The sequence below is a fragment of the Alosa pseudoharengus genome, unplaced genomic scaffold (assembly GCF_046254945.1).
Source record: "Alosa pseudoharengus isolate Yale_2024_CS ecotype anadromous, Long Island Sound unplaced genomic scaffold, YU_APseudo_1.1 YU_APseudo_1.1_scf_6, whole genome shotgun sequence".
NCBI lineage: Eukaryota > Metazoa > Chordata > Actinopteri > Clupeiformes > Clupeidae > Alosa > Alosa pseudoharengus.
In genome coordinates, this window is record NW_027468848.1 from 11,672,496 (window position 1) to 11,690,462 (window position 17,967).

Below are 17,967 nucleotides of genomic sequence, written 5' to 3' on the forward strand. Positions count from 1 at the left end.
ATAATGACATCATTATCACCAGAAGTCTCACTGTGATGGTATTGATGACAATATTGATGATGATGATGATGATGATGATGATGATGATAAATAATGATTATGATTGTGTGTGTGTGTGTGTGTGTGTGTGTGTCTATAGACCCTCAGGAAATGAGTGTAAACAGCCTGTCCGTGATGGCGGTGACGGACTCCCGCAGTAGTCTAGACGCAGCGGTGGGCTCCAGACAGCCAGCCAATCAGGGCTGGATCAACACCTACCCGCTCTCCAGTGGACTGTCCACTATATCAAAGAAATCCGGTAACACACACACACACACACACACACACACACACACAACACATGCAAACAGAGAACATTACATTTTTCATTTACAAAATATAATGTAAAACTGTGTGTGTGTGTGTGTGTGTGTTTAGGTCTGTCTAAGAAAAGTAACCGAGGCACCCAGCTCCATAAGTACTACATGAAGCGCAGAACCCTACTGCTGGCCCTGCTGGTATGAACCTCTCTATTAAGGGAGCACCATCACCACGTATTCTCCATTCACTTCTGTGGTTCAGTCTGCTTTTTGAGCTTGGGAGTGATTGAGACTGTGTACCCGACCTGACCTGTAGGTGGCAGTAAAGCCAAGGATATCCTTACTCCTAACAAGTCCTAAAAAATCTAGTGAACTGTTTTCAAGGTTTTTTATTGCTTTAGAACCATTGTTTTGGTATGATTAAAAATGCTTATCCTATGTATTCTACTCTATTAACGGTTATATTCTAACCGATAAGAGAAGTTTTCCTCTTGAACTGTTGGGTGATGTATCAGGACACTGCAGCTGCCTGACTCCGACTCTCTCCCTCCGCTTTACCATCTCTCTCTCTCTCTCTCTCTCTCTCTCTCTCTCTCTCTCTCTCTCTCTCTCTATCTCCCTCTCTCTCTCTCTCTCTCTCTGCACTAGGCCAGTGAGATCGAGCGTCTGACCACCTGGTACAACCCACTGTCCACCCAGGAGCTGGTCATCTCGGCCGAGCCGTTGGTGGAGACCAGCATCGCCAACTGGAGGTCCAAGTACCTGAGTCTGAGCGAGAAACAGTGGAAGGACCACGTCAACCTGTCCTGGAGCATCTCCCCCTACCTGGCCCTGCAGCTGCCCGCCAGGTGAGACACACACACACACACACACACACACACACACACACACACACACACACACACACACACACACACACACACACACAAACACACCAGCCATTGCGACCCTTCAGCTATATTTCTCACCCTTTTCAATCTTGATATATCATTGATATACCTGCCTCCTATCTCCCACAACCAACCAGGCATTATGCTTAATATTATAGTTGCAGCCTTTAGGCCTGTGTGTGCTGACACTGTTGATATTGTATATCCCACCCTTTCTTGATTTTGATGTGTCTGCAAAGTGGAATTGACATTGATGAAACATTCTTCAACTGACAGGACCGGGAGTTGGTTGGAAAGAGCCTTTCTCCACTGAGCTACATAGCAGGCACATAGTACCGTACATTAAAGGAGAATTCCGGTGTGATTTGGACCTAAAGTGTTTTGAAACATGACGCCGAGTGTGAACCTATGTCTCATAGCCCATCTCGGCTTGTCCCCTGCACTCCGAAATCTGGCGCTAGTTAGCCGATGCTACCAACAAGCCAGGCAATGCTGGTACCTCGGGCATCGGCCTAGCCATGCAAATAAATCACTGTTTTACACCATTTACAAGGCTCAACATATCTCCACACTTCATTGGTATACTTTCCAAGGCCCTGACATTTAAAACGAGACATTGAGAACTTTGAAAAAGCACTGGTAGTTTACTTACAAGACGATTTATACAGACAGTATCTTTACGAAGTTTAGAGTTTGCAGCCATCTTGAATTTAGTCACGATAAGTCGAGCGACGAGCAGGAGCGAAACTACAGCTGATAAGTCACGTAAAAACTCGCTTTAGTTGTGGACTGGAGTTAGTGCAAACAGTTGGCAACTAGGCTATTGCAAGGATGTCGGATGATGAAGCTACGGAGTTTTATGAAGACTTTGAAGACGAGGAGGAAACATTTGAGTTTGATGGTCGTCCTTATTTATTTGAGCCTGAATATACGGAGGAAGAGCTGCGTGAGCGCCGTGAAAGTAGAGAGATTGAGAGACAGCGTGCGGAGCAAGCCACAACACAGCCTCGTATCACGGGGAAATGGTGGTGTTCCTGCCGATGCTGTGAGATAATGCCTACCGATATGGAGTGTTTTTGTTGCAAAGAGTGGGACCTTTTGCACCATCGCACTCAAGACGCACGCTGCGTGACATTAGCGCAAGGCTTTTCTTCCCTTCTGGACGTGTGGGTATTGGAAGCCTTTTTCCATGTCCCAAAATTAAACTGGACACGAAGACCCACGCCGGAGGGGCAAGATGGACATTTATCTACTGAGTAAGTACTCTGCACACTTGGGTTTTATTGCTTTTGATCAATCCAATAGTTACTGTATTTGTAGTTTGAATTGGCAGTTACTTGATTATGATAATGATATGATATAACAATGATAATGACCGAAGTGTCACCTTTTCTTGCCTCTCCCCCCCCCCTCCCCTCCCAGACAGTGCAGACTTGTGGCTTACCGGGTTTTCCTTGAGTGGGTGCTTCAAGGAGAGAAACTGGGACGAGGGGAAAGACAAGTTCTGCCAAGCTGTGTGGTTACAGCAATAAGAAAAAAATACCCCTCTACCAGTGGAGTATACCATGGATTCCAGGAGGCAGAAGACGCTTCCAGGATCATCTAGTTACCAATTACTAAAATGTGTTACTTTGTTGATATTATTTGTATTGCAATGTGAGGGGGTAATATTGTTCATACTCATTTGAAATAACAACAATATAAAATCAACACATTTTGTTTGTTTTCATTCCAAACTACAATATTTATTTACAGACAAACAACAAAGATGTAGACCACACATAGAACATGAAATAAACACAAAAGGAAAAACAAACTATGTACATTATAAATAAAAAATACAAAGAAAATGATACTCTAAAAGAACAAAAGAAATGTCACTACAAGTCAGAGTTGCTTGAACGAGGAGGAGGACGGGGCCAAGGTTCCAGGCTTTTCTCCTCCCTCAACTTCAAGACATCCTCCATCAGGTCTTTTCTAAAGTCCGGAGAGGTGGGCTCATACACTGGCTTAGCCACCCACTGCTGTGTCGTCTTTGTGTACATGTACTTGTACTGTGGTTTTCCTATCCCACAGACAAAATAAGTCGTTGATTATGTAGGCTACTATAACACTGTTTAGCTATGTGTGTCATGGTAAAATAAGTCCGAAATCAAGTTAGTTATTCTACTAATTACTGTACAGAACACACAAAATTTGGACGCAAAGCCGTTTCCTTACCCTCAAGTGTTGTTTTTTGTTCCCTTCCAATATTGATATTGTGATCTATGATGGCCAATTATGTGCGGGCTCTCATTGAGTCGTATGTAAAGTGAAGTCGCTTTGGTGCGTACTTCAGGGTGACGTTGTGAAAGACTTCAAGAGATCCTGCAAAATATGTCCAATTGAAATATATCAATCAATATCAGTCATGTAAAGTGATAATAGCTGGTGTTGAAAAGTTAAGATTTATCAGGAATGCTGACAGTCTTATGCTGTCTGAGGTTACAAATGACAACAGTGTGACTAGATAATAAACAGCTGTTCGCTTCCTCTTTTTAATAACAAAGATCATGCAATTCTAAGAAACTAATTTCAATGACTGAAGGCATACCAGTGTGCTTGAACAGAGCCATCTGTCTCAGGTCACGCAGGAGGGTTTTTTCCTCAACCAACTCTCTGAGAGCACGGAAAGCTGGGGAGTCATGTTCCAGCCACCTTTTTTTCTCCTGATCCTCCTCAGAGAGGTGGGTGAGCACATTGGTACTCCCGCCCATTCTCTTCCCATCTGTGGATGCCACGAATATGGTGAAGAACAGATGTCCACCGTCGCACACACTCCTGAAAAACGACATAAAATACAACCCTTAGAAATTATGGAGAATACTTTTGTGAGTTCATGTGTCAACACTGTCTTGGTTCTTCTTGAGACCTATGGAGAGTTCAAAAACAATATGAGCTTCTATTTCACCAGCAACAACCAGTCACACACGTGTGGATATCTAGTAAATATGATGCATACTCTTGTTCACATGCCAAGGGTCATATTCGTGACGAATGTTGCCATAGCTTTCCCTCATTAGTTTTCTTATTGATGGCGATCTGTCGGTCGCCATCACCCCAATGTCCAGCCTGAGATCGAGGAGGTGATTTAGGCCTCTCTGAAAGCCCATTGCCTCCATTGCCACGGAACTCGATGCTTCTGTAACCTAATAACATAGTAAAAATACCAGTTTGTTATTTCACATGTGCATGTACATAGTCCCAACTTATTGCCTTGACAGCAACTGTACGCTTATTTCACATAACAACAACAGGCATCTATGCTTGTTTACCTGTACAAGTTCAAAATGAAGAATTTCTTTTGTTGCATCATCTTGAAAAGAATAGGTGCTGTACTTGCAGCTGTAGCCTTTTGGAAAAACAAACATGTCTGTGATTTTGGAAAAAAAAAGGAATTGTGTATATTTGAGAGTCAACCAAAATCTGACGAACAACAATGCTTACCAGGGCTATCACACCTCGCATCACCACACATTTCCAGTTTTTGCCCCGAAGCAGAAAGTTGAGAAATCCTCTCCAGAATTTTTTGTTGTTGTCCCTTGTATGCATGATTTATTACAGGGATGAGGTATTTGGATTGAACGGCGTAAAACTGAGTCTTGCCTGGTAGCTGCAGGTTGATTAGTTCTGCCCATTCTTTGATGTCCGAGTAGGTGGCTCCGGTTGCAGCACATGCCAAGAGGTTGTTGCGGGCCATATTCCTTTGGTCAGTGCATGATGCCCATTCCCCGGTGTGTCCCTTCAAACACGTCCAGTGTATTCTGATCTGGCTGGCATGTGTGGCTACTCGTTTTTCCTCAATGGCCACACCACACTGAGTGCATGTTCTAAAAAGCTCCATCAGCTTGGCCTCATCAACTAGCCACTTTCTTCCTGCCCATCCATTTGTGCTGCCAGAGCTGGAGACAGAGCCAGAGCTTGGGCTGGATGAGGTGGTGTCACTCAGGGGCACAAAACTGGTGTCTTTAGGGTCCAAATCCATTTCCCCAAAGCTAATGCTCATATCTTGCACAGATGTGTCTGAAGCACCTGCAACACCTTCCTCTACATCTTCATGTTGATCAAAGGACAGATGAATAATGTCATTGTTGGAAATAATTACACATTTACTTCTAAATGGAGCATCAGTGTAGCACATTATCACCAGAACCATATATGAAATTAAAAATTCAACTCACTGATTGTGTCACTCCACTGGCTTCCCTCGAGGGACTCCACAATGAGGGGGGTGTTTCAGTCCTTTCCTTCAAATTTATAAAAAAAATTACACATAGCTACCTCAGTGGTGACCAAGGTGTTGCAGACATTACAGTGAAAAGTAGTAGTAGTAGTAGCACCCCCATACTATGCTCCTTTGGGGAGCCTCAGCAACATAGGCACATAGACACATGGAAGACAACGGGGGGGCATCCTTTTCTGCAGCCATGGTCAGCGCTGTTCCAGACCCGCTTGTCAGACTGGGAGTAAGAAGCGGCGAATGCATGGGATGGGGAGTAGGGGGTGTACATGTGTAAAGATGTGTGTGTGTGTGTGTGTGTGTATATGTGTATAGAGTTCATAGTCTGTTTGCAGGTGGGGTGAAGGGATACAAAGAATGTCTCATTGCAGTTATCTTCTGGGGGAGATCCAAGGCCAGTGCTGGATAAGGGGAGCCAAAAAGTAGATACTATTCTAGACTATTCTATGGTCCATGTGAACTCCGGCTGACTGTCAACACAATACATGGCTTACCTGTGGGTATTGCCATGATGCGGGTCTGGGAGTGTATTGTCCAGATGATGATGGCCTAGTTCGTGGCCTTACTGAGGGCTGTTGTGTCACACCACTGGCTTCCCTCGAGGGACTCAACAATGATGAGGGTGTTTCAGTCCTTTCCTTCAAATTGATAAAAAAAATTCCACATTGATACTTCAATGGTGACCAAGGTGTTGCAGACATTACAGTGAAATGTGAACACTGGCTGACTGTCAACACAATACATGGCTTACCTGTGGGTATTGCCATGATGCAGGTCGTGCAGTGTATTGTCCAGATGCTGATGGCCTAGTTTGTGGCCTTACTGATGGCTGTTTGGGGTTTGAAATGGTAAAACTGAGGCTAGTGGACCAATCAGACCTCCTGTGTTGCAGTTGTCTATGGGGTTTTTTAGGCGTGGACTGGGGAGAGCAGCCATTTCAGAGGGAAACATTGCCGGGTCCTCAGAGGTACTGGCCTAAGAAAATACATACACACAAAGTAAGTTTATTTATTCATTGGTTTATAGGACACTCAGATGCACACAGCAGCACATCTGTTTTGCAATCAATCCAAAGTGGCCCCACTCTGTTCATTGACCATCACTTGCTACTTTTAGGTGCTCTAACTACCTGGAAAGTTCTAACACTTCAAACTGTGAGGAATGTACTCCCCAACACCCACCCCCCGCTAATACTTTAGACCATTACACATAACAATGCAACTGAATGCAGCATAGCAAACCCATCCCCCAAACACCTTAGCGGACCCCAATCACGGTCAGCCAGGTTAGCTTACATGGCAAGTTTTATATTGTAACGTATTTATCAAAAATATCAGAACAAACCACACCACTCCGTCCCTCTCCAGCAACATTTCTGATGGTGGGCTAAATAATGAATGTAGCATAATCTGCCTCATTTCTCTTTCCGGAATACAAAACTACGTGAATTTGTAGCAAACACAATGTACAGTGCTGCACACGATTTATACATGCTAACATGGTTCACACAATTTACAGTCTAATAACCAAATAAATTCATACCTCCGGAGAAAGTTGTGTCGCTTTCGGAGAAAGTTGTGTCGCTTTCGGGATGGCAGATTTCTTCAGACGCATTCGTTGTCGAGGGTTAGAGCCTCTTATAATGAAGTCGTCTGGATCAAAATGTGCACTACATACACGGTAATCCTTCTGTTTTAGTATATGGATAGGTGTCTCGACATCGACTTGCAAAACAACAAGCCACTGCTTCCAAGTTGACTCGTGTAGAGGTAGCCTGTGAAAACTTTCTGGAACATAGCTTCTCATCTGCTTGCCGCAACCTGGAAAAGCACAAACGCGAACTATTCTGTCTTCTCTTCCTTTTCTCTTATCCTTCGTAATGCTACCTGAAGCTGCAATCAGTAGGCTATATAGTATGCACACCTGGCCACTCCTTCTTCACGTGTAGCCTACAGCACGTCTTCCATCAACAACATTAGGCTATAGATGCAAGATTCACGTCACTGAGTAGTAAAACATTTACGCCATTTGTTGTAAGGTGCTCTTCGTTGTCATGTACATCGTCAATACATAATTTAAGCAGCAACTGGAATGCATGCATTTCCACGGGATTATTTTTGCAATCTGATCCCTTATCCTGTTCATTCGTGCTCGTCGCTCGACTTATCGTGACTAAATTCAAGATGGCTGCAAACGCTAAACTTCGTAAAGATACTGTCTGTATCTTCTTGTAAGTAAACTACCAGTGCTTTTTCAAAGTTCTCAATGTCTCGTTTTAAATGGCAGGGCCTTGGAAAGTATACCAATGAAGTGTGGAGATATGTTGAGCCTTGTAAATGGTGTAAAACAGTGATTTATTTGCATGGCTAGGCCGATGCCCGAGGTACCAGCATTGCCTGGCTTGTTGGTAGCATCGGCTAACTAGCGCCAGATTTCGGAGTGCAGGGGACAAGCCGAGATGGGCTATGAGACATAGGTTCACACTCGGCGTCATGTTTCAAAACACTTTAGGTCCAAATCACACCGGAATTCTCCTTTAAAGGTGTTCTATATCGAATCCCTAGCACATAGTACATTAAAGGTGTTCTATATCGAATCCCTAGCACATAGTACATTAAAGGTGCCATGTGTAAGAATTGAGGTAAGAATATCCAAAAAATGAGCTACAAACATCAAAAGAATGAGAAGAAATAAGGGTGATGATGTCATTAAAAAAATGACAAGGTATAGTGCTGCAGAGATATCGACCTGAATTAGCATGCTAAATTACTAGCCACAGCCCGACAGGTGTCATAATACCAGTTTTGGCCATGGGAGGCGGCATGCAGGCAACATAACCGCCAGCCAAACTGCAATACATGTTTCTTGGTTGTTACTCTAGGGTAGACCAACTCACTTTCTGGAGGTATACTGCCTCCATCTTTTATGGAATGTGGAATATGAATTGATTTTTGGCGGACATTACTCATGGCACCTTTAAAAGTGTTCTATATCGAATCCCTAGCACATAGTACATTAAAGGTGTTCTATATCGAATCCCTAGCACATAGTACATTAAAGGTGTTCTATATCGAATCCCTAGCACATAGTACATTGTATCAAATCCCTAGCACATAGTACATTAAAGGTGTTCTTTCTCGAATCTCTCTCTAGGTTTAAAAACACAGATGTGATCGCAGCGGAGGTGACTCGTCTGGTGCGCTTGGACCCAGGAGCAGTCAGTGATGTTCCCGAGGCTGTGAAGGTGATAGTAACACACATACACACACACACAGACACACAGTTCACACACTCCTGGTTTCATTTTAACACATTGTTTCCATGTAGCACTAGTGTATGGACATGTATTGTTCTTGTATCTATACAGAAATAGGCATTTGTGTATACATTTGTGTTCATATATGTACATAAAATGTAGTACCCTTATTAGTGCATGCAGTGCTATCTTGTTGCAGTGCTATGTGTTTATGTGTGCGGTGTAATTGTGCTGCAGAAATAAATGTGTGTTTGTGTCACTTCCTCTCCATGTGGTCCAGTTCCTGGTGACGTGGCACACGATTGATGCTGATTCGCCGGAGCTGAGCCACATCCTGTGCTGGGCAGCAGCGGACCCGCCCACCGGCCTCTCCTACTTCTCCAGCATGTACCCACCTCACCCCCTCACTGCCCAGTACGCCGTCAGAGTACTGCGCTCCTTTCCACCGGTACACACACACACACACACACACACACACTCCAGCATGTACCCACCTCACCCCCTCACCGCCCAGTACGCCGTCAGAGTACTGTGCTCCTTTCCACCGGTACACACACACACACACACACACACACACACACACACACACACACACATACACTCCAGCATGTACCTGCCTTTTCCAATATGCTATCAAAGTACTGCACTCCTTTCCACCAGTTTTCACACACACCACACTCACATACACATTACACACACGCACACAAACACACCTGGAAACTGCACATTGGTGTTCACACAAACTGATTTGACATCAAGATATCTTTACCCTTTCTCTTTCTCTTTAGATGAGTTCCATTGTTGTACATTGTAAAAAAGTATTTTTGTTTGTTTTATTTCCCAGGATGCAATCTTGTTCTACATCCCTCAGATTGTGCAGGCTCTCCGCTATGATAAGGTAAAATCAGCAGGATATTTGGTTACTAATTAGAATATCATTTTTAATTTTTACTACTTTCAAATGAACATGTCTTTCAGGTTTTTGTTGAGGGTGTTACTTAATGCACATATCTGAATGTGTTTTGTGTGTGTATGTGCGTGCGTGCGCCTATGTGTATGTGTGTGGGTATGTGTGTGTGTGTGCATGTGTTTGCGTGTGCCCATGTGCGTGTGTGCTTGTGTGTGTGCGTGTGTGTAGATGGGCTATGTAAGAGAGTACATTCTGTGGGCAGCACAGAAGTCTCAGCTGTTGGCCCACCAGTTCATCTGGAACATGAAGACCAACATTTACCTAGACGAGGAGGGACACCAGAAAGATCGTAAGTATCCTCACTGATACACACCCACACATACACACACACACACACACACACACACACATCCTTAGTGAAGGATACACAGAGAGAGAGAGAGACACAATTAAAGGCAAAATTCACACACGCACACACAGTCACACACTTAGTCACACAGACACCTTTACAAAGCAAAATGCATTCATACATTAAAAAGTAATTGATGACGGAGGAACAGATTAATTTGTGTGTGTGTGTGTGTGTGTGTGTGTGTGTGTGTGTGTGTGTGTGTGTGTGTGTGTGTGTGTGTGTGTGTGTGTGTGTGTGTGTGTGCACACGCACAGCTGACATTGGCGAGCTTTTGGAGCAGTTGGTGGAAGAGATCACTGGCTCTCTCTCTGGTCCTGCCAAAGACTTCTACCAGCGCGAGTTTGACTTCTTCAACAAGATCACCAACGTGTCCGCCACCATCAAGTATGATCATTTTACCCAGATGCTCTCTCTCTCTCTCTCTCTCTCTCTCTCGCTCTCTCGCTCTTTCTCTCTCTCTCTCGCTTCGTGTGTGTGTGTGTACTGTATGTCTGCGCACGCTCTGTGTAAGTTCTCACATGTTTGGTTGCTTGTTTCAGGCCCGTCCCCAAAGGCGATGAGAGGAAGAGGGCGTGTCTCCAAGCCCTGGCCGACATCAAGGTGCAGCCAGGTGAGATTGCCCAGGTGATGCCCCCAGAGGCCCTCTGACACTGGCTCACCTGTCCATCATCACCTTTAGCTTTAACACTAGCATCCTATGGGGACATGTCTATCAACACCTTTAGCATTAACACTAGCATCCTATGGGGACATGTCCATCATCACCTTTAGCATTAACACTAGCATCCTATGGGGACATGTCCATCATCACCTTTAGCATTAACACTAGCATCCTATGGGGACATGTCCATCATCACCTTTAGCATTAACACTAGCATCCTATGGGGACATGTTTATCATCACCTTTAGCATTAACACTATGGGGACATGTCTATCATCACCTTTAGCTTTTAACACTATGGGGACATGTCTATCATCACCTTTAGCATTAACACTTGTATCCTATGGGGACATGTTCACCTTTAGCATTAACACTAGCATCCTATGGGGACATGTTCACCTTTAGCATTAACACTAGCATCCTATGGGGACATGTCCATCATCACCTTTATCATTAACACTAGCATCCTATGGACACATGTCTATCATCACCTTTCGCATTAACACTAGCATCCTATGGACACATGTCTATCATCACCTTTAGCATTAACACTAGCATCCTATGGGAACATGTAGCAAAGCACTTACACTTAGTCCATGTTTGATGGTAGTCCTGTAGCCCTAATAATGTTGCTGTTGCAGTTAAATGCAAAGTGTTGGTTTTGTCTCTTTAGGCTGCTACTTGCCCAGTAACCCTGAGGCCATTGTACTGGACATCGACTACAAGTCTGGCACTCCGATGCAGAGGTATGTACAGTACATGGCATTGGTAACTTAACAAGCTCCTATACAAGTTATTATAGAGGTTATTATATATGATTAGTGACTGATGGAATATCCTGATCCTTGATCCTGATCCTTATGCTAATCCTGATCCCTCTCTGTAGAGTCAGAATAACTCTGTTCAAACACATGTATCTTGTATCAGTTTACAACACTTGTATCAGTTTCTCTGTCTCTCTCTCTCTATCTCTCACTCTCACTCTCTCTCCCTGTGTGTGTGCATCCATTCTGTAGTGCTGCCAAAGCTCCGTACCTGGCCAAGTTCAAGGTGAAGCGATGTGGAGTCAGTGAGCTGGAAAAGGAAGGTATGTGTAATATATTGTGTATGTATGTGAATATAGGTAAAGGTATGCGTAATATACTGTGTATGTATGTGAATATATGTAAAGGTATATAATATATTGTGTATGTATGGGAATATATGTAAAGTGTGTGTGTATGTACACATAAGGTAAAAGTTAGTGAGATTTAGTTTCCAAGGCGACAGGGTCTAGCAATGGAGTATCCAACCTGAGCCGACTGTGTATCTGCATGCGACATGTATTTATGCCTAATGTGTGTGTGCATCTGCATGTGCGTGTCTGTGTGTGTGTGCGTGCGTCTTCGTGTGTATGTAGGTCTCCTGTGCCGGTCAGACTCTCTTGACGAGGCGGGCAGTGAGGAGGAGGTCCAGAGGATATGCTGGCAGGCGGCCATCTTTAAAGTCGGCGACGACTGTAGACAGGTACCTCCCTCTTCAACACTAAAAATCACATTTTTTTTCACTATGAAGCGTCTGTCTTCCACAAAGATGAGTTTCCGTCTCCCTCTCGCCCCATCTCTGTCTTGCTCTGTCTTGTTGTATAAAGAAACAAATGGTAAGCTGGTTGGCATTTTGTGATATGTGTGTGTGTACCATGGTGTTGGTATAGTTGGATTATGGGGTTATCTAGTAGCCTTTTAAGGTCCCTGATCTAGATAGGGGCTCAAAATAGAGTTTACTGTAAAGTCTCTCTCTCTCTCTCTCTGTAGGATATGCTAGCCCTGCAGATCATTGGCCTCTTTAAGAACATCTTCCAGCTGGTGGGTCTGGACCTGTATGTCTTCCCCTACAGAGTGGTTGCCACGGCACCAGGGGTGAGCACACCAAACTCTGAAAGACTCTGCTTTTATTTGCTTTTCACCCAATTACAGCAGCTAGAGCTAGTCATGAGCCTTACTGTGCTGTATATATCTTTGCAAATGCGTGTGTGCCGTCCCATGATTCAGTGTGGCGTCATTGAGTGCATCCCAGACTGCAAGTCGCGTGACCAGCTGGGCCGTCAGACGGACTTCGGCATGTACGACTACTTCAGGAACCAGTACGGAGATGAGTCCACTCTGGCCTTTCAGAAGGTGAGATGGGAGTGTGTGTGTGTGTGTGTGTGTGTGTATGTATATGTGTGTGTGTGTGTGTGTGTGTGTGTGTAAGAGAGAGAGAGAGAGAGGAGAAAAAGAAAGTAGAACTTGGACAAAAGAATGAGAGAAGTCGTTGGTACAATAAGATCAGCAGAGTGAATATTATATCTCATGTCTAGATGATATTTCGCTTTAGCCGCCTATTATATGTGAATAACTGTATGTCATGCCTATTATATGTGAAATAACTGTATTATATGTGAATAACTGTATGTCATGCCTATTATATGTGAAATAACTGTATGTCATGCCTATTATATGTGTATAACTGTATGTCATGCCTATTATATGTGAATAACTGTATGTCATGCCTATTATATGTGTATAACTGTATGTCATCTCTCTCTCTCTCTCTCAGGCGAGGTATAACTTCATCCGCAGTATGGCTGCCTACAGTCTTCTGCTCTTCCTGCTCCAGATTAAAGACAGACACAACGGCAACATCATGCTGGACAGCCAGGGACACCTCATCCACATAGGTCAGCTGCACACACACACACACACACACACACACGCTGGACAGCCAGGGACACCTCATCCACATAGGTCAGCTGCACACACACACACACACACACACAAACACACACACGCTGGACAGCCAGGGACACCTCATCCACATAGGTCAGCTGCACACACACACACACACACACACACACACACATGCTGGACAGCCAGGGACACCTCATCCACATAGGTCAGCTGCACACACACACACACACACACACACACACACACGCTGGACAGCCAGGGACACCTCATCCACATAGGTCAGCTACACACACACACACACCCATATTCACACATTGCAACATCATGTTTGAGTCAAGAACACTTCATTCACATAGATCATCTTCTCTCTCTCTCTCTCTCTCTCTCTCTGTCATTCATTCACTCACTCGCACACACATTCCCACACTATCATCAACAAGTTGCCATCAGGTTGGACAGCTACTTGATTGTGTGTGTGTGTGTTTGTTTGTTTGTCTACTGCAGACTTTGGCTTCATGTTTGAGAGTTCTCCAGGCGGAAACCTGGGCTGGGAGCCGGACATCAAGCTCACGGACGAGATGGTCATGATCATGGGGGGGAAGATGGAGGCCACGCCCTTCAAATGGTTCATGGAGATGTGTGTGCGCGGATACCTGGCCGTCAGGTGTGTGTGTGTCTCTGTGTGCGTGTGCGTAGATACTTGGCCATCAGGTGTGTGTGTGTGTCATGTGTGTGTGTTTGAAGCTATCTCAATGAACCATCCTTTAGCTTTTTGTTATTTATTCATTGTCAAAATACATTTCCACATTATATGTGTGATGTTATGTCAGAGAAAGGACCATATGCTGTGCAGTAGTAGACATTAGTAGAACTCAATAAGATATGCTAACAGTAAAATATAAACTTATAGACCTGAACATTTGGTTTGGAGAAGGCAGACGTGGGTGCGTCATTCGACTGGTTAGTTAGGCATGCTACACCCTCTGTTGAAGAGGACGGAATCTCTCTGCATGACTCTAATACTGTAACACTGTGTGTGTGTGTGTGTGTGTGTGTGTGTCTGGTCTCTGAATTTGTAGGCCGTATATGGATGCTGTTGTTGCCCTGGTAACATTGATGTTGGACACGGGGTTGCCATGTTTCCGTGGACAGACAATCAGATTGCTCAAGTGAGTTACATGAGGCAGTTACTAAAAGCAGTTTTCATATGAATGACTTATTAAATGAATTAATTATTATTATTATGAATATACATATTTAAGGTGTGTGTGTGTGTGTGTGTGTGCGTTTGTTCATGTGTGTGTTCATCTGTTCAGGCAGCGTTTTAGTCCCAACATGAGTGAGAAAGATGCAGCAGCCTACATCATCAAAGTCATTCAGAACTGCTTCCTGAGCAGCAGGTAAGACAGACAGAGACACACACACACACACACACACACACACACACACACACACACACACACACACACACACACCTTTGATTCAAATGTCTTTTGACATATAAACATACACATCTGTCATAGAGGGATATTAACAAGTTTTGAACTGTATCCTTTTGTCTTTCAGGAGCAAGACATACGACATGATCCAGTACTACCAAAACCAGATCCCATACTAGGACATGTGCCTGTTCTCATGCGTGTGCGCGTGTGTGTGTGTGTGTGTGTGTGCGCGTGTGTGTGGTAACTGCCTGCTGTGCTCTAGTGAATGGCCCACTCTTTTCTGTTGCCTTTGTTCTCTGCACACCTCATATATCAGGCTGCTGAAGGAGTTTATTATCTTGGAAGAAAAAACTACAAATCCCAACTGCTACCATCAACAATAATATGAGTAAATGATTAATAACTATAACTATGTTTTACTGATAGGACAAGAAGCTAGCGTATTTGGTGTAAGAGAAAAACAAAAAAAACAGTGCAGGCCTGCTTCACATCAGCTACAATGATAAATGAATACTCCCACATAGTACAGTATGGGAGTCAGTGTCAATGAGGATGGTCTTAGAGAAAACTTTAACCGGATATGTGAGAGAACCTTTAACCAGATATGTGAGAAAACCTTTAACTGGATATGTGAGGCAAATAAAAAATCTAGTCACGTGTTGCTCCTGCAGCTCACAAACATGCTTTTAGCAAAGATGCACAAGAGGGCGCTGTACCTCTCTTTAACAGCACAATGTGTACGACACTCCAATTATAACTAGCCTACAGTACAAAACAAACTTGTGCATTACTGATTTGAAATGCACAAATATTCACATTTGAAAATAATAAGGCTTATGATTTAGCTAAATGTAATCAGTTTGACAGACCAGAAACGGAGGAGTTTTTTTAACCACATTCAGTGAAATATGTTTTATGGAATTCATACATCTAAAAGCACAGAGGAAAGTGACACTGTTCATTTCTATGGTTATCTGTTGAGCTAGTGTCGGCAGTGTGCACATTGCTTCCTGGGATATGTAGTTCCCTGAGAAATGCCCTTGGATGCTTCCAAATTAATAAAAGAAAACAGGTCAGGTTTACTGGAAACACCTACAACAGCCTGTTCCTGGTTTATACTGTTCATGCCTGCATGGGGAGCAGGAGGATTGTAGAGCACATTTTCTTATATTTTACCATCAGCATTCTTATTGAGTAAATCTCTATGATGTCAGCACAACAGCTCTCTATAGTGGCTTCCACCGTTTTTGAACCAGCATCTGATTGGACTGTTGTGACCAATAACTATTGATTATGTTGAATGATATGGATCAAAGTTACTGATTGGGTAGGGCAGATGTCAGCTCTTAAAATGGCAGATCGGTCAGTTGTCCTCTGAATATTTGAAATCTGGTGCAGATCTTTTTGATTAGTGAGAATGCTTTGTCGTGAGCAGATGATCATTGGAGATGCCCTTTGATATTGAAATTCATGGTCCTCCAAAATAACATCTGATGTTTACTTCTAGCATAGAGTATAGAACACTTTATAGAATAGAATGCTCTGTACTCTTGGGTTCTAGATTAAAAGCTCCTCACAGTGAGAAATATTCCACTGCAAGTTTGAGTGGTGTCATATTCACAAAGCCCAGGTGTACTGTGCTTTCTGTCTTAGAGTATAAGGACTGTTAATAGTGTGTTTGTATGTGCGGCTGTATGTGTTTGCTGTGTGTGTGTGCGTGTGATTTATATAGTAGGAGTTGGCTACTCTTTGCTAAACTGATTTTCAAACCTTGCATCCTTATCTTGCATCACCTTTTCTATCCTCCAGTCTTTTTGAAATGTGTATGATGTTTGTGATATTTAATCAAATAAATTATGAACTGAATCCTCTGATTGTTTTCCTATTCGTTGCTGATAAATATTTTTCAGATCAGATCTCACCCTTTGAGAGGCAGCCGTGCCCTACTGATTAGCACTTCGGACTTGTAACCGGAGGGTTGCCGGTTCGAACCCCGACCAGTAGGCACGGCTGAAGTGCCCTTGAGCAAGGCACCTAACCCCTCACTGCTCCCAGAGCGCCGCTGTTGTTGCAGGCAGCTCACTGCGCCGGGATTAATGTGTGCTTCACCTCACTGTGTGTTCACTGTGTGCAGTGTGTTTCACTAATTTACGGATTGGGATAAATGCAGAGACCAAATTTCCCTCACAGGATCAAAAGAGTATAATATATACTTATACACCCTGGTTTTGCTGTTTATCCAATGATGTTGTAGACCTACTATAGTGTGCATATAAATTGTACTGTACGCTACTCCCATGTTGTTGCTACAATTGAAAACCTGTATCTCTGTTGTGTGGGAAGGAAGGTCAACTGTGCAGGGGAAAGTAATACCCAGCAGCATGACATGTTGGGTACACTAAAAGATTCACGATTCAAAATTAAACTACTTTATTATATCTCATTAAACTTGTATAAGAGAGTAAAACCTTTGGGTTTTTGGCTCCTCTACATTACGTCAATAATTAATAATAAGCTAATCATTTTGGGTAAGTCCTTTGTGTGAGAGTGATCATAAGACAGGCAGAGACAGAAGACAGACTCGCATTCATAAACCTACAATGCTGTTTGCCAGATACTGTAGCAGCAGCTGAAAAAGTCTTTCATTTATTTGGGCTTCACTTAATGCATTGTCTGTTTTACAATCATGGTTGGAGGGCAGATCACATCCACAGATACCCTGAGCTGTATGCACGACCCACTGCAGCACAGTGTATTTGATGGCAGTTCTGCTCTCATGCCTTTTAAGTATAAGCATATATACTCTTTTGATCCCGTGAGGGAAATTTGGTCTCTGCAATTACCCCAATCCGTGAATTAGTGAAACACACTGCACACAGTGAACACACAGTGAGGTGAAGCACACACTAATCCCGGCGCAGTGAGCTGCCTGCAACAACAGCGGCGCTCGGGGAGCAGTGAGGGGTTCGGTGCCTTGCTCAAGGGCACTTCAGCTGTGGCCTACTGGTCGGGGTTCAAACCGGCAACCCTCCGGTTACAAGTCCAAGTAAATTCTTCAGAAAGCCATCAACCTGTTTTATGGTCCTCTTTTTTCATGAATTATTCATTAT

At 43.6% G+C, this 17,967-nt stretch overlaps 1 protein-coding gene and 2 long non-coding RNA genes across 6 annotated transcripts in view; 1 reads left to right on the forward strand and 2 right to left on the reverse strand.

Moving 5' to 3' along the window:
- pi4kab (phosphatidylinositol 4-kinase, catalytic, alpha b) overlaps positions 1-15,198 on the forward strand; it is a 65,050-nt gene extending 49,852 nt beyond the window's left edge. For all 3 annotated transcript variants that reach the window (XM_076271235.1, XM_076271237.1, XM_076271238.1), the window contains 19 exons: positions 140-298; positions 418-497; positions 948-1,147; positions 8,622-8,712; positions 9,005-9,172; positions 9,569-9,622; positions 9,863-9,983; positions 10,301-10,430; positions 10,586-10,656; positions 11,381-11,453; positions 11,724-11,794; positions 12,107-12,213; positions 12,501-12,605; positions 12,738-12,863; positions 13,285-13,405; positions 13,920-14,079; positions 14,495-14,584; positions 14,732-14,815; positions 14,982-15,198. In XM_076271235.1, the coding sequence (XP_076127350.1) occupies positions 140-298; positions 418-497; positions 948-1,147; positions 8,622-8,712; positions 9,005-9,172; positions 9,569-9,622; positions 9,863-9,983; positions 10,301-10,430; positions 10,586-10,656; positions 11,381-11,453; positions 11,724-11,794; positions 12,107-12,213; positions 12,501-12,605; positions 12,738-12,863; positions 13,285-13,405; positions 13,920-14,079; positions 14,495-14,584; positions 14,732-14,815; positions 14,982-15,033 (2,063 nt within the window). In that variant the 3' untranslated portion in view covers positions 15,034-15,198. The remainder of the gene's footprint in view (positions 1-139; positions 299-417; positions 498-947; positions 1,148-8,621; positions 8,713-9,004; positions 9,173-9,568; positions 9,623-9,862; positions 9,984-10,300; positions 10,431-10,585; positions 10,657-11,380; positions 11,454-11,723; positions 11,795-12,106; positions 12,214-12,500; positions 12,606-12,737; positions 12,864-13,284; positions 13,406-13,919; positions 14,080-14,494; positions 14,585-14,731; positions 14,816-14,981) is intronic.
- On the reverse strand, positions 3,480-4,889 carry LOC143106128 (uncharacterized). Of its 2 annotated transcripts, none has more exons than XR_012983628.1 (4): positions 4,676-4,889; positions 4,504-4,580; positions 4,191-4,377; positions 3,480-3,556 (listed from the first exon to the last, which is right to left on the reverse strand). It is a non-coding gene; the product is annotated as an uncharacterized LOC143106128 (long non-coding RNA). The 2 variants fall into 2 exon arrangements; XR_012983629.1 differs by lacking the exon at positions 3,480-3,556 and adding an exon at positions 4,088-4,100.
- Positions 5,409-6,307, reverse strand: LOC143105488 (uncharacterized). The gene is made up of 3 exons (XR_012983493.1): positions 6,220-6,307; positions 5,963-6,106; positions 5,409-5,475 (listed from the first exon to the last, which is right to left on the reverse strand). It is a non-coding gene; the product is annotated as an uncharacterized LOC143105488 (long non-coding RNA).
- Positions 15,199-17,967: the final 2,769 nt, after the last annotated feature.